Raw genomic sequence first — 12,054 nt, forward strand, 5'->3', positions numbered from 1 at the left:
GGGCGCCCCGGTAAACCCGTGCTAAAGGCTGGGCTGGCTCCGCGCCGCAGCTGGGAGCCGCTTCCCGTGTCCGCTCACCCAGCGCTCCGTCTGGGAGAGGCTGCGCTCCCCGTGGCCCCAGGGCTCCTTAGCAGCAGAAATAGCAGAAAAGGCGCCCCCAGCACAGAGGGGTGGAAAGGGGGATCCGGAAAGGGCTGGATGGGGAGGAAAGGTAGGGAAAGGAGCGGGGGCGGATAAGCCAGCTGGCCAGGGAGAGCATCTGCCTGTGCCACCAGCGCAGGCTCTGAGCAGCGGCTGGGAAAAGACCCTCCAGGGAAAGAGGCAGCTCTGCTAAGCACTTAACCCTTAAAGCTGCAGTCTTTAAAGCAATTAGAGACACGAAGATGTGAGGAAGAACACTGGTCTTGGAGTTCCCGCAGAGAGCCTGTTATCCTCTTCCTAATGCCTTTCAATTCTGGTTAATCTTCATGTGCTTTTAGGATGCTTTAATTCACTGACTAAGAATTATTTACTGGGATAATTGCTTCCCACTCCTTAGCAGTAATAGGTAACTGTGGAAATAAGATTTGTCCCCTAAATCTGGCAGAGGAAAGCTCTTTGCATTTTTTTCATGTTTTAGCATAAGCCTTCCAAATCGCTGTCTCGATTATAAGAAAGTGCAGCAGTGTGACTCACACTAGCTGGTAGAGACCGAGAAGGAAATACGTATGTGATTATCAGGACATATTTTCGGTGTGTGCTGCTTAGGCAGAATACACCCACAATCCCAGTGATTTTCTGTTTATATATTTAGTGTCCTCCTTAAGCACTGGGTGGAACAAATGTGACTGGAGAGTGTGAGTGCAGAAGTGGGGGGTGTTTGTGCAGCGGAACAGGAGTGGGAGGGATTGTAATATTGGAAACCGTGCTTAACGGTTCTGCTTTAATTCAGCCCTCAGTAATGGGGTCAGGCAGACCAGAGCCATTAGCTCACAAGAAGTTTATTGCTGTTAGTCGTCTCTATTCCTTTTAGGATTTTTTTTTTTTCCTAGGGAATTAACTTGGAAAATTCACACTGTAAGAGATACTGTTTTGGAGGGAAAACTGATTTCTAAAGGTCACTGTGCTTTTATGTAATGTGTGACACGCAGCAGCCTGGATGGTTCAGAGAGCTGGGTCACGTTGGAATTGATGAGCTTATTGAACCAAACTCCTTCAACCCGCTTGGCTCCTGACCCCTCCGCTCGGGGCAAAGCCTCCAACACGGGGCTTCCCGATGGCGAGTGCTGCCCTCTCCTCTGGAATACAGGGTGAGTGATCACCGGAAAACAGGCAGGCCCTGAATTTGAAAGCTGGGCACTTTGTGTCATAGGGAAAAATGGATGAACTCGCCTGTGTAGCCCCTGTCTTTGGAAAATGATGCCCCCATGGCAAGCTTGGCTGCATTTATCCCCTTTAGTCCAGGTCCAGCAGTGACCCGTGTGGGGTTTCCTACCCGCTGTGCGCTCGCGCTGAGCCGCTCCGCTCCGGCAGGCCCGTGCGCGGCGTGTGTCCTCCCTGCACCGTGACGGCGCCGGAGCGGGGCTCTCCTCCGCGCATGCCTCTGCCTTTGGAGCAGGAGAGACGCAAAGCACATTTCTGCTCTCTTAATGTGTGAGAATAGTTACGTAGATTAAAATTAAGATAAGAGCTTTTTTGAGAGCTCCCTCCAGCTTAGCACAGGAAGGAGCAAGGCTCTCTGCAAGCCACCAGCAGCGTCTCCAGGAACCCGGGACAGGGGGAATCCTGCATGGCTCAAGCCGAGCAGCAAACATTGCTCAGTTTTTAAAAGAAGGAGAACATGATGAATTGCAGACTGGAACTCCAGAGGTGGTCCTGGGGAGTCAGGCAGAGCGTGAGGGCTGGGAGCACCGTGTACGTAGGGACAAAGCGAAGCGCCATGCAGAGGTGTCCAAGTGCTGCTTGCCCTGTAACCGAGAAACATGGTAAAGAGTCCTGAGTTACCCCAAGAGCTGGAATTTTGCTGTTTGTTGGTGGGAAGCCCATATTGTGTTTTGGGGAAGAGCACAGAGGCTCAGCTCCCTGCCTAAACACAGTTCTTTAAAACCGTTGCTCGTCCTGTTGATGCAGGGGTGTGGAAGAAGCCCTTAGCTTACTGTGACCCCTGCACAGTTACTTGGGAGTTTTGCAAATTAAACATACTATGCATGTGTTAAACAGAAAATAAAAACTTCCCTCTGTCAAATACGTTCGGAACCGTTCATCTTCCAGCCTTGCACGGGTGTCATGGCATATATTTTTACTGAAATCTGGAACTATTCAGTTAATCTTTAATGTCATCCACTCATGGATGGATGGATATAGAAATTGGTTGTGGTATGACATCCTGGCTAATAGGTGCCTGAAATAAGTATAAAGAGCCTTAAAATAAGTCTGATTAATATTTATAAGTGTCTTGAGAACCCCTGTGAGATGTGGGCTTGAACTCCGTTAACACATGGTTCACTGTGGCCTGGCATTGAGGTTGTTCCTTACATTTCCGAGGTCTCACTTATAAAATACTTGAAACTTTTATTTGCTAATTAAACTTATGCACATGGAGATTATTGAACTCAGCTGTATAGTTGTAGTGAGCTGATGGCTCTGGTCTGATGTTTTTGTAAGTCAAAATTATAGTCTAATGTGCCTTATAAAGCACAGATGTTTCAGTTTTAAATGCATGAGGGCTAAACATGAGAGATTATACATTATTTAAATATATAGGTATGAAAATAATGGACAGGAAAGGCAATAAAAAGATCTGGCATTTTGCCTGGTCTGTAAAGTCAGCTGTTTTGAGGTGTTATTAACATTAAATGAGTAATTATTTTATAAATATATGCATGTACATATAAATATATATGCATACACATACACATAATGCTGTAAATGAGTATATAGAGTTCCCAGCCTGATCTGTTCACTGCTAGATAGTGCCATTTCTTAAATACAATACATTAATGATTCACGTGCTGTACAGTCAATATAATTGGGCTGGGTTCCTGGAGGATATTACTCACATTGCTGCATTCCTCCCAGGGCAGGGGGGGTTGCAGCAGCAGCATTTGTGAAGCTCTGGAAGAACGTTGGCTTCGCAGCTTGCCAGGGCTCTGCCATTTATCTTGACTCAAACAAGCGTAGTTTGTTTCTGTAGTGACGTTTTTGGAAAGGTTAGTGGATTGTCAATAGTTACTTCAGATGTGCATGCCAAAGGGAATGAAATGCATGGAAAACAGTAATAAAAAAGGGAGTTAAATTCCTCTGTGAATTTTGTTATGAATTGCAAAAGGGCACAGCAGTCAAGTCAAATTGATGCTTGGCAATCTTGGGAGATGTGAGTTTTCCTGTGGGAAGGAATGAGGGCCGATTGCCAGAAGTTTGGATACTGATGCACACACCAGAAATATTGCTTTCTCTTTGGACTTTAATTTTTTCTGCTCTTGTGTAGTCTGTGTGAATTTTATTTATAGACCTCAGGGAAGACATGAAAGAAAGATGAGGGGAACAGTTCATTGAGGTTTAACATGCTGTTTGCATACACGCCAAACAAAAGAAATCCAAATATTCTAAGAATGGAAAAGCAATAATGAACCCCCAAATCTCTCTCAGTAGTGACAATATGTAATTAACCATATTGTTGCAATTAATGTATTGCTCTCTCCTGGATTACATGACTTTTGGAGATTCTTTAGGGTTGACCTTCTTCTTGGGGGATGCTCTGAGGGGTTTTGAAGACTGAGCAATGTAATTTTGGTGAACATGCACTCCTTTCTGTTTTTCAGACATAGAAGTTCCCTTTATGTTTGAAGCACAAAACTAACCTCAGAACGGAATAATCTCTCTTGCAAATTTGTGAAATGCCCTTTGCTAAAGTACCTTGGTATTTGTCCTTTCTACTTCATTTCCTTCACGTTCTCTGAGAACCAATTTCACCAGCCCAGTCGTACACTCCAGCTCACGCATCCAGGTTATCTGTGCACTGCAGCTTTCCAACTGCCCCGGCACGTTATCCTGCAAACTGCTATTGCACAGCAGCTTAGCGATTTTTCTAGTCCCAGTTTTCAAGTAGTTGAAAAATCAATGTATCTTCTATCCACATTCTGCTGATCTTTAATGATATATGGACTGTAATTACTGAAAATGTGTTCCTTATTACAGAAGTCACTGGTAAGGATTAGGGATCTGTAGCGTGGGAATTCTTCCCCCAAAGCAAAGCCATATATTGCCATATATTTACCAGGATTTTCTAGGGAATATCTGGAAAGACCTGAGCCAGCGACTGTGTAAGGGGCCTGAGGACTAGGCGAAGGTGTCAGATTTAACACCCATGCTGTTGGAGGGCTCTGTGAATCCTGGCTGTGTGTTTGGCTCCGCGGGGGTATCCGGGGGGGTATGGGCTGTTGGGACACGTGTGGATCAAGGAGAAATCCGCTGGGAGGGAGCTCTCTATAGCAAGTGGTTATCAGTAATAGCAGAAGAAAGTTACTCCTAAATCATAAGCCCCAAAATCTGAGGACATCCAAAACTAGGGTGCTGGGAGACAAAATCTGCTGTATTTGCAGCTCCGTAATAGGTAAGACTAAAATGCTCCACAAATGACACAGTAAATGGCACTGTTTTTTTAAAGCAGCTTTGGCTTTCTAACACCAGGGACTTCCGTAGTTTGGCTTATCCTGTGAGTGCCACTTTCCTGATTCTAACTCTCCTGATGGCTCGCTGTCCCTAGGGGAAATGGAAGAGCTGGAAACGCTGTGGCTCACTGGCATTTGCCACAACGAGAAGAACGAAGTCATGAGCAGCCAGCTGGACATCGACAACATGGCCGGAGTGTTCTACATGCTGGCAGCAGCCATGGCCCTCAGCTTGATCACCTTCGTCTGGGAGCACTTGTTCTACTGGAAACTCAGGTTCTGCTTCACTGGAGTCTGCTCGGATAGGCCGGGGCTGCTGTTCTCCATCAGCAGGGTTAGTATCGCTCTCAAGCAACACAAAATGTGCCCACTGCCTCCCCAAAGCCTTGCGCCTCCTCCCGTCCCAATGGGAGACATTTCTAATGAGCGTTTTTAACCACGAGAAAGTGATCAAGGGGTCTAGGACACGCGCGTGCTGCACGGGAGCCCCTTTCTGCCCTGGGTCGTGCTAGGGTAGCGGTTAGCAGGCGACAGGTAATCAGGAATTAAATACTGAAATGTAATATGTTTAGGGGAAAATTTTGATAAAAGAATGTTAGAGTTGCTCGGACATGGGAAATGGACTAAATATAGGCAACCATTAAAAAAAAAGCATTGAGTTGATGACCACCATTAGCTCTCTGTTTTGTGTATCTCTTAAATAAGTAGATTTTAAGTGATAAAAATGTATTGGAATATTTTTGACATAAGCTTTTCCTGACAGAAAACCTCAATAAGGTATTTGAAAAAAACTCACCATCTATGTGTCGTATATGATATATGTCATATACCATCTATTATATGTTTGATTAGAGATTAAGACTTTTTAATGATAACTCTACCAAATCCAAAGTGCCTTTATATACTCAGGTAATGGATACTTGTAGTACAATCAGGGAAGTAGATGCTTGCTCTTATATTTTGACAAACGAGATTTTTTTTTAACGCATAGCACTTTCATTAACTTATAACTTATATAGCTGAGGAGAATTGCAAATGATACTGAAATGACTAATTGCTTAAAAATGGACTGAAATTACCCTCCTGAGTAATTTGGACTATACTGGAACTGTATTAAAAATATCCTGTGCTTTGGGGAATCTCAACAAAAACAGATATACCCTAACCTCTACATTTTGCATTTGAACTTTATACTTTTACTTTTCGTGTGTGAAATTCTCCTAACCACCGTGGGGAAAAAAAAGTATGTATTTCATAGGCAAGTTTCTGAGAAATACAAATTCACAGGGTCTAAAATGTCAGTGGAGCTCACAGGATTGACTAAAGAGGTTGGAGTTACAAGATGAACTTCAGCCTTTTGCTCAAAATGAACTCAATTTCAAATTTTAGAAAAGCTGAAATTTATATATATATATAAATATATATATATATACACACTAGGACAGGAAATGGGAAAGCTGAAATGCCATGATGAGAAGCTTTTTTTTTTTAATTCAGTGGAAGTAAATAGTGCCGTAACTTCCAAGCAAATATCCTGACTGCAGGCTTGTTTAGAAAGATAATTTAAGTTTAGACTAATAGCATTTCCATTACTGAAAACATTACTGTTCTGTGAAATACTGGAATTCTTCTCTACAGAGCCAAGAAATATGATAGACCTTTTCCATATACTTATGCGGAATAACATTTGGAAAGGACAGATACATGCTTTTAATCTTTCCACTCATTATATAGATAGGCAATGTTTAATTTTTATTTGTTGCTAATAATAAAATAGATTGAAAGTATTTAAAATTTAGAACTAACAATTTAATGTGTTTTATATTGCTCCTATTACAGGGTATTTATAGCTGCATTCACGGAGTACACATCGAAGAAAAGAAGAAGTCTCCTGACTTTACTTTGACCAATTCCCAAACCAACATGCTAAAACTACTACGAACAGCAAAAAATATGACCAATATTAATCCTTCAAGAATCAACTCCCCCAAAAGAACAGCTGATTTTATTCAAAGGGGTTCCTTGATTATGGACATGGTCATGGATAAAGGAAACTTGATATTTGCAGATAACAGGTCCTTTCAAACCAAGGACAACTTCTTTGGTGACACCATGAGTGAGCTGCACACGCTTCCTGGCAGTCGACACAAGGACAATCTTAACAACTATGTTTTCCAAGGGCAGCATCCTCTCACACTGAATGAGGCCAATCCAAACACAGTGGAAGTTGCGGTAACAGCAGAAGCAAAGGGGAACTCCAGACCCAGGCAGCTTTGGAGGAAATCTGTTGAATCTTTACGTCAAGAATCTGTACGTCAGGGCCAAGGTCCCCAGAGAGAAAATGGGTCGGAGGAAAACAGGCAGCTTTCACTGAAAAGCCAAAGATACCTCCCCGAAGAGATTGTCCATTCGGATGCGTCAGAGACATCAAGCCGAGCCACTTGCCATATGGAAGCTGAAAACAATAACAAGCACCACAAAACCAAGGACAACTTTAAAAAAAGGACGGTGGCATCAAAATACCCTAAAGACTGTAGCGAAGTGGAACTGACATATCTGAAAACCAAGCAAAGCTCTCCACGGGATAAAATCTACACCATTGACGGTGACAAAGAGCCAGGATTCCGCTTGGACGCGCCCCCATACATTGAAAACATTGTCCTTCCCGAAGCCATCGAGTTTCCTGACGTTTACCAAGATCACAATGACAACTACCGGAAAGCAGAGCACATGAACAGGACTCCCCTGCACAATGAAGACAGTCTTCCAAATAACGACCAGTACAAGCTTTATTCAAAGCACTACACCTTAAAAGATAAAAATGCTTCCCTGGTTGATATGAACGACAGGTACAGGCAGAACTCCACCCACTGCCGGAGCTGCCTTTCCAGTTTGCCCGCGTATGCGGGACACTACACGAGCAGATCTCCCTATAAATGTGACGCGTGCCTGCGGACCGGCAACCTCTATGACATTGATGAAGATCAAATGCTGCAGGACACAACGAACTTATCGCTTCCCGAAGAAATATATGAACACGGTTGGGCACAGAATAATGCTCTGCAGTATCATAAAAAAAATAAGCTGAGGATTAGCAGGCAGCACTCGTTCGATAATATCGTCGATAAGGCCAGGGAAGCGGATATGGGAAGACCTGCTCGTAGTATAAGCTTGAAAGACAAAGAGAAGTTTCTAGAAAGTAGTCCATATGCAAACATGTTTAGTGTTCCCTCAAGCAAACTGTTGAGCAGCAAGGCCCCGTTTTTAACCCATGCTCTTGAGGACAGTAAGCGGAGCAAGTCCCTGTATCCTGATCACGCCGCGGATAACCCTTTCCTGCACTCGTATCGTGACGACCAGCACTTATCCCTTAGGCGAAGTCCAGTCGATCTTTATAAACACTCATTGCCATCAAGAGGAAGAAACGATAATTATTTAAGGTCCTCTATAAAATCTACAGCATCATACTGTTCCAGAGATGGTCGGATACATAATGACATGTACATTTCAGAGCATGTTTTGCCTTACGTTGCAAATAAGAATAGCGTGTACTCCACTCCAAGGGTTTTAAATTCCTGTAGCAATAGACGTGTGTATAAGAAAATGCCTAGCATTGAATCAGATGTTTAAATTTTCCTTGAATACTTTATCTATAGGGAAAAATAGTTGCCAGCATTTTAGAGGGAGAATTTATCCTTTAACAGTATCCTGCTATGGTAAATGATATGTAAACCTCTCCCTTTCCCAGCGTACTTTTGTACATGAATAGGTAAACTAGTATGCTCCTAACCATCCTTTTAAAATATGTCTTGTTAAAAAGGAAAAAAAAAGCCATTTATGTATGCTTTATATATAAATGGCAAGCTATACTGAAATAGCCCCAATATATGTTGGCAACTATGTTGTTTTGTATCTAATTATTTTGCTATTTTGGTTATTCTCATTTATGTTGCTAAGTATCATTCAATGTATTTTTGTCCTTAGAAATGTTTAGTGGTTTTCTAATACCGGATAAGCAATATGGTATGCATGTAGTATGACACAGACAAAAAGAATTAGGAATGCATTTGCACAGATACAAAAGTAAGACTCTAACAGAGAGCAGAGATCTAGATTTTCCAAAAATATATTTTAGATTCATAACCATTTTCAAATATCAGAACAACTACAAAAATGCCCAACCCCCAGGACCCTAATAAATAAAAAACAATGTTTTAGCACAAAACCAGAATGCTCATTCTAGATTCCTGGAAAATAAATGGGAAGACCATAGACCCCCAAAAGCGAACTTTTGCATACCAAAAGGAAGCCCCCGGTTATTGGTTAGTGCTGATGTACAAATGCTTCCATTACCTTTCACGTGCACTTACCATGACAAATTAAGTTCATTGAAAAGTCTGCAGTCATCTTGTCTAAAATTTCACAGCTACCTAACCCAGAGTATATATTTTTAGCTATCAATATATGGCACTTAAATCTATGGAGCTGTGAATTCATTAGTAACATGAGGCCTGCTATATATATGTAAGCTTGCATTTGCCCCTTACAGGTGACTACTCAGGGCTGTATAGTATTTCTTTTATTCCTTCACTTCCAAAACCAAATCCCAACCTCCCACGGTCCTTTGTTCATAGTGCGTTAGTGGTGACATCTAATTAATTGTATGTTTAATAATATTGAAGTTGTTCATACAGTATCAAAGAGCAGCAGCCATATGTTCACTGTATTCACTAAGGAATGCGATGCCATTTATTTGCATACACAGTGAAGGATTAACACCTTTTGAGGGACTTCTTCCTTCTCAAATATCATGCAGATTTATGAACATCAGGCTATTTTTTTAAAACTCTCTAGTTAAATCTGTCATATAAATGGAATACATGCACACAGGTGAGGTACAGAGAAGCAATGTCTTTATCATCATTCATAAAACACTAGTGCACAAAGATGTCACGTAACAGGGATGCGTTTTTAAATGAGCTTTGTTTCTAATGAAGACCAATCAAGTGTTTTCACTAATAACATCTATGCTACAAATTCCCCCACTTAGCACCCTCTCATCTCCCCCCAACCCTCTGGCCCCCCTAGATTTTAAACGTAAGTTAGGGCGGAAGGGAAGAAAAAGTCTTTCATAAATCGAGTGTGCAGTTGTAATTTAATTTTAAAAAGCAAACAAAATTACTAATGTGTTTAAATAGCAAAAGCATTTGGCAGATTGTGCTGTCCCATTCTCCTGCTATTCTGAGAATTGCTCTAGTATTTTTTGTGAAGGGGAAGTTTTGATTTTTCAAGCCTTATTTCCGTACATTTCACTGAAGGGTTGAGGGTTTTAGCAGGAAAGCCACTACCACTGAGGTCTGACAAGTGTAATTACCCTACCTTTTCTTAAACTAAAACTCTCTTGCATAAGATCATATTTATGTCAGCTGTAATCATAGCATCTGCATAAGGGAGGTACAGCGTGCACTTTCCTATGGTTTGGGTAGCATACTTCAGAGAAGAGCTGTGAATGGATGATAACATAGGCAATAGCGAGATACAAAACGTAGCTTCTTACATTTTTGTTTACAGTTCTTTTACGAACAGCTTTGAGCTGACTTTAAGCACTGGTCTGTCCATAATGAGTTCTTGCTATTTACAGATATATTTGTGCATTACAACCATAGCAGTGACACCTGCCTACCAGAAAACAGGTGACGTTTTCTATGAAATGTAAAGGAATTTGGTCCTCCTAGTCCCTTTTCAACTTCCAAAACTCTCATGACACTGCATTACAACCATGTGTGTAGAAAGCACATCCGTGGGCATCTACAGGCTGTCTGGAGCAGCTCTTGTTTGATGCTCCCTCATGCAGCCCTGGGCCTCTTTTTGGCCCTGCTTCTCACGTGTGCTTTCTGCGCCCGGGCTGGAGCTCATCGTATGGACAGCAGATCCCCCTGCCCCTGCCGAGATCCCCATCTCTGCAGGAGTTGCATGAGCTCAGCAGGAGGACGATGTTTGTGCTCATGTGCTTGTGGCCATTGCCAGCTTTTCCGCCGTGCTAGGCTGCCTCAGTTGCTTACTTTGTTTTCCCTTCAAAAAGGCAAAGCCTCTGTCCCAGAGACAGGGGTCATTACTTGTCTCAGGCTCCCAGGAAGGCAAATGTACTAAAGGCGTAAATTCTGTTGTAATGAGTTCAGTAAATATACCTGAGGCAAATTTCGTTTCCAATGCAGACCGCAATCTATATATCCAGGTGTTTGAGCAAGCTGGTGTGTTTCTGCAGATCTGGTATCTGCTTATGCCGTACCACATGCTGAAATGCAGGGTGCTGAGAACTTCACTACCACGCGAATCATGAAACTTCACCGTAGCTTTTGTCTTTCACGTGGTTTTAAAGCTCTCAAAACATTGTCTGGTCTTTTGTATCATCAATGCTATAAGCAACTTGGCCCACACGTGTTGCAGGTACCATATGCAAAATGTATTCCCCTATACCACATTTCCTAAGGAAACTGCTGAGGTCTAAATATTCTGAAACCAGGTGGATTTATCCTTCTGCGAACTAGACAAGCAAATTAGCTTATAAAGAAATATATTGCAGTGCTTGCTCTTTCTGATCTGAGCAAATTTCTGACTATAGAGATTCATCATTAGATGGAAATGTGCAATAAAAAAAAGACCACCTCAAAACAAATTAAAGAGACAGAGGGAAGACTCAGTGATATTGCACAGCATTTGTTTGCATGAGAATGAAAACTACTGCCTTAAAGGAAACAAACACAGAGACTGAAGGTAGAAGGAATAAGAATCTGCATGCGTTTGTGGTTTTGATCTTGGCATATGCCATGACTGAATAAATGGGGAAGAAAAGGCTAAGATGTAGGGTTGTAGATGATGTGGTGGCCGATACATGTAAAGAAGCAGCTGAGAAGTTGAAGGAAAATCTTCAACAGCAGAGCCGCAAGCCACAGCTTGCGATGCTCGGCCATAGCACGTGTGGAGTTCTGAGTGTTGCCTGAGCACTGTTGATGTATTTGCACTGATTTTCAATGAAACCGAGATCAAGACTTTCTGTATTTCCCTCTCTCTCACTCTAGCTGCTGCTATTCTTGAAGAGGAGAAAAGAATCTTCCTGCCTAAGTGGCCATCCTTTCTGTCCCTTTCTGGATGGTGCTGGGGACTTGTTACATTTTCCTGATCACAGCTCTAGCAGTTTGTTGGTCATTCCTATCACCAGGATTTCCCGTGACTCCAGCTGGAACTGGATCAGGCTGTAAATGATACGGGTCCGTGTTGCTAGCATGCCCCGCAGGGTTGCACTGCTCCCGGATGACACCTTTTGTGGAGGCAGGATGTTGAATGGCTGAGGAGTGGAATAGGTATGCGGAGGTAAACACGCCTGCGTAGATGTACCTGCCTCGTG

General features: G+C 42.5%; 1 protein-coding gene across 2 annotated transcripts in view; it reads left to right on the forward strand.

Moving 5' to 3' along the window:
* GRIN2A (glutamate ionotropic receptor NMDA type subunit 2A) overlaps positions 1–9,100 on the forward strand; it is a 131,804-nt gene extending 122,704 nt beyond the window's left edge. For both annotated transcript variants that reach the window (XM_010213296.2, XM_088524596.1), the window contains exons 12-13: positions 4,745–4,983; positions 6,489–9,100. In XM_010213296.2, coding sequence (XP_010211598.2) covers positions 4,745–4,983; positions 6,489–8,279 — 2,030 coding nt within the window. In that variant the 3' untranslated portion in view covers positions 8,280–9,100. The remainder of the gene's footprint in view (positions 1–4,744; positions 4,984–6,488) is intronic.
* Positions 9,101–12,054: the final 2,954 nt, after the last annotated feature.

The sequence above is a fragment of the Tinamus guttatus genome, unplaced genomic scaffold, assembly GCF_059628265.1.
Source record: "Tinamus guttatus ecotype Peru unplaced genomic scaffold, ASM5962826v1 Tinamus_guttatus_pri_ptg000212l, whole genome shotgun sequence".
NCBI lineage: Eukaryota > Metazoa > Chordata > Aves > Tinamiformes > Tinamidae > Tinamus > Tinamus guttatus.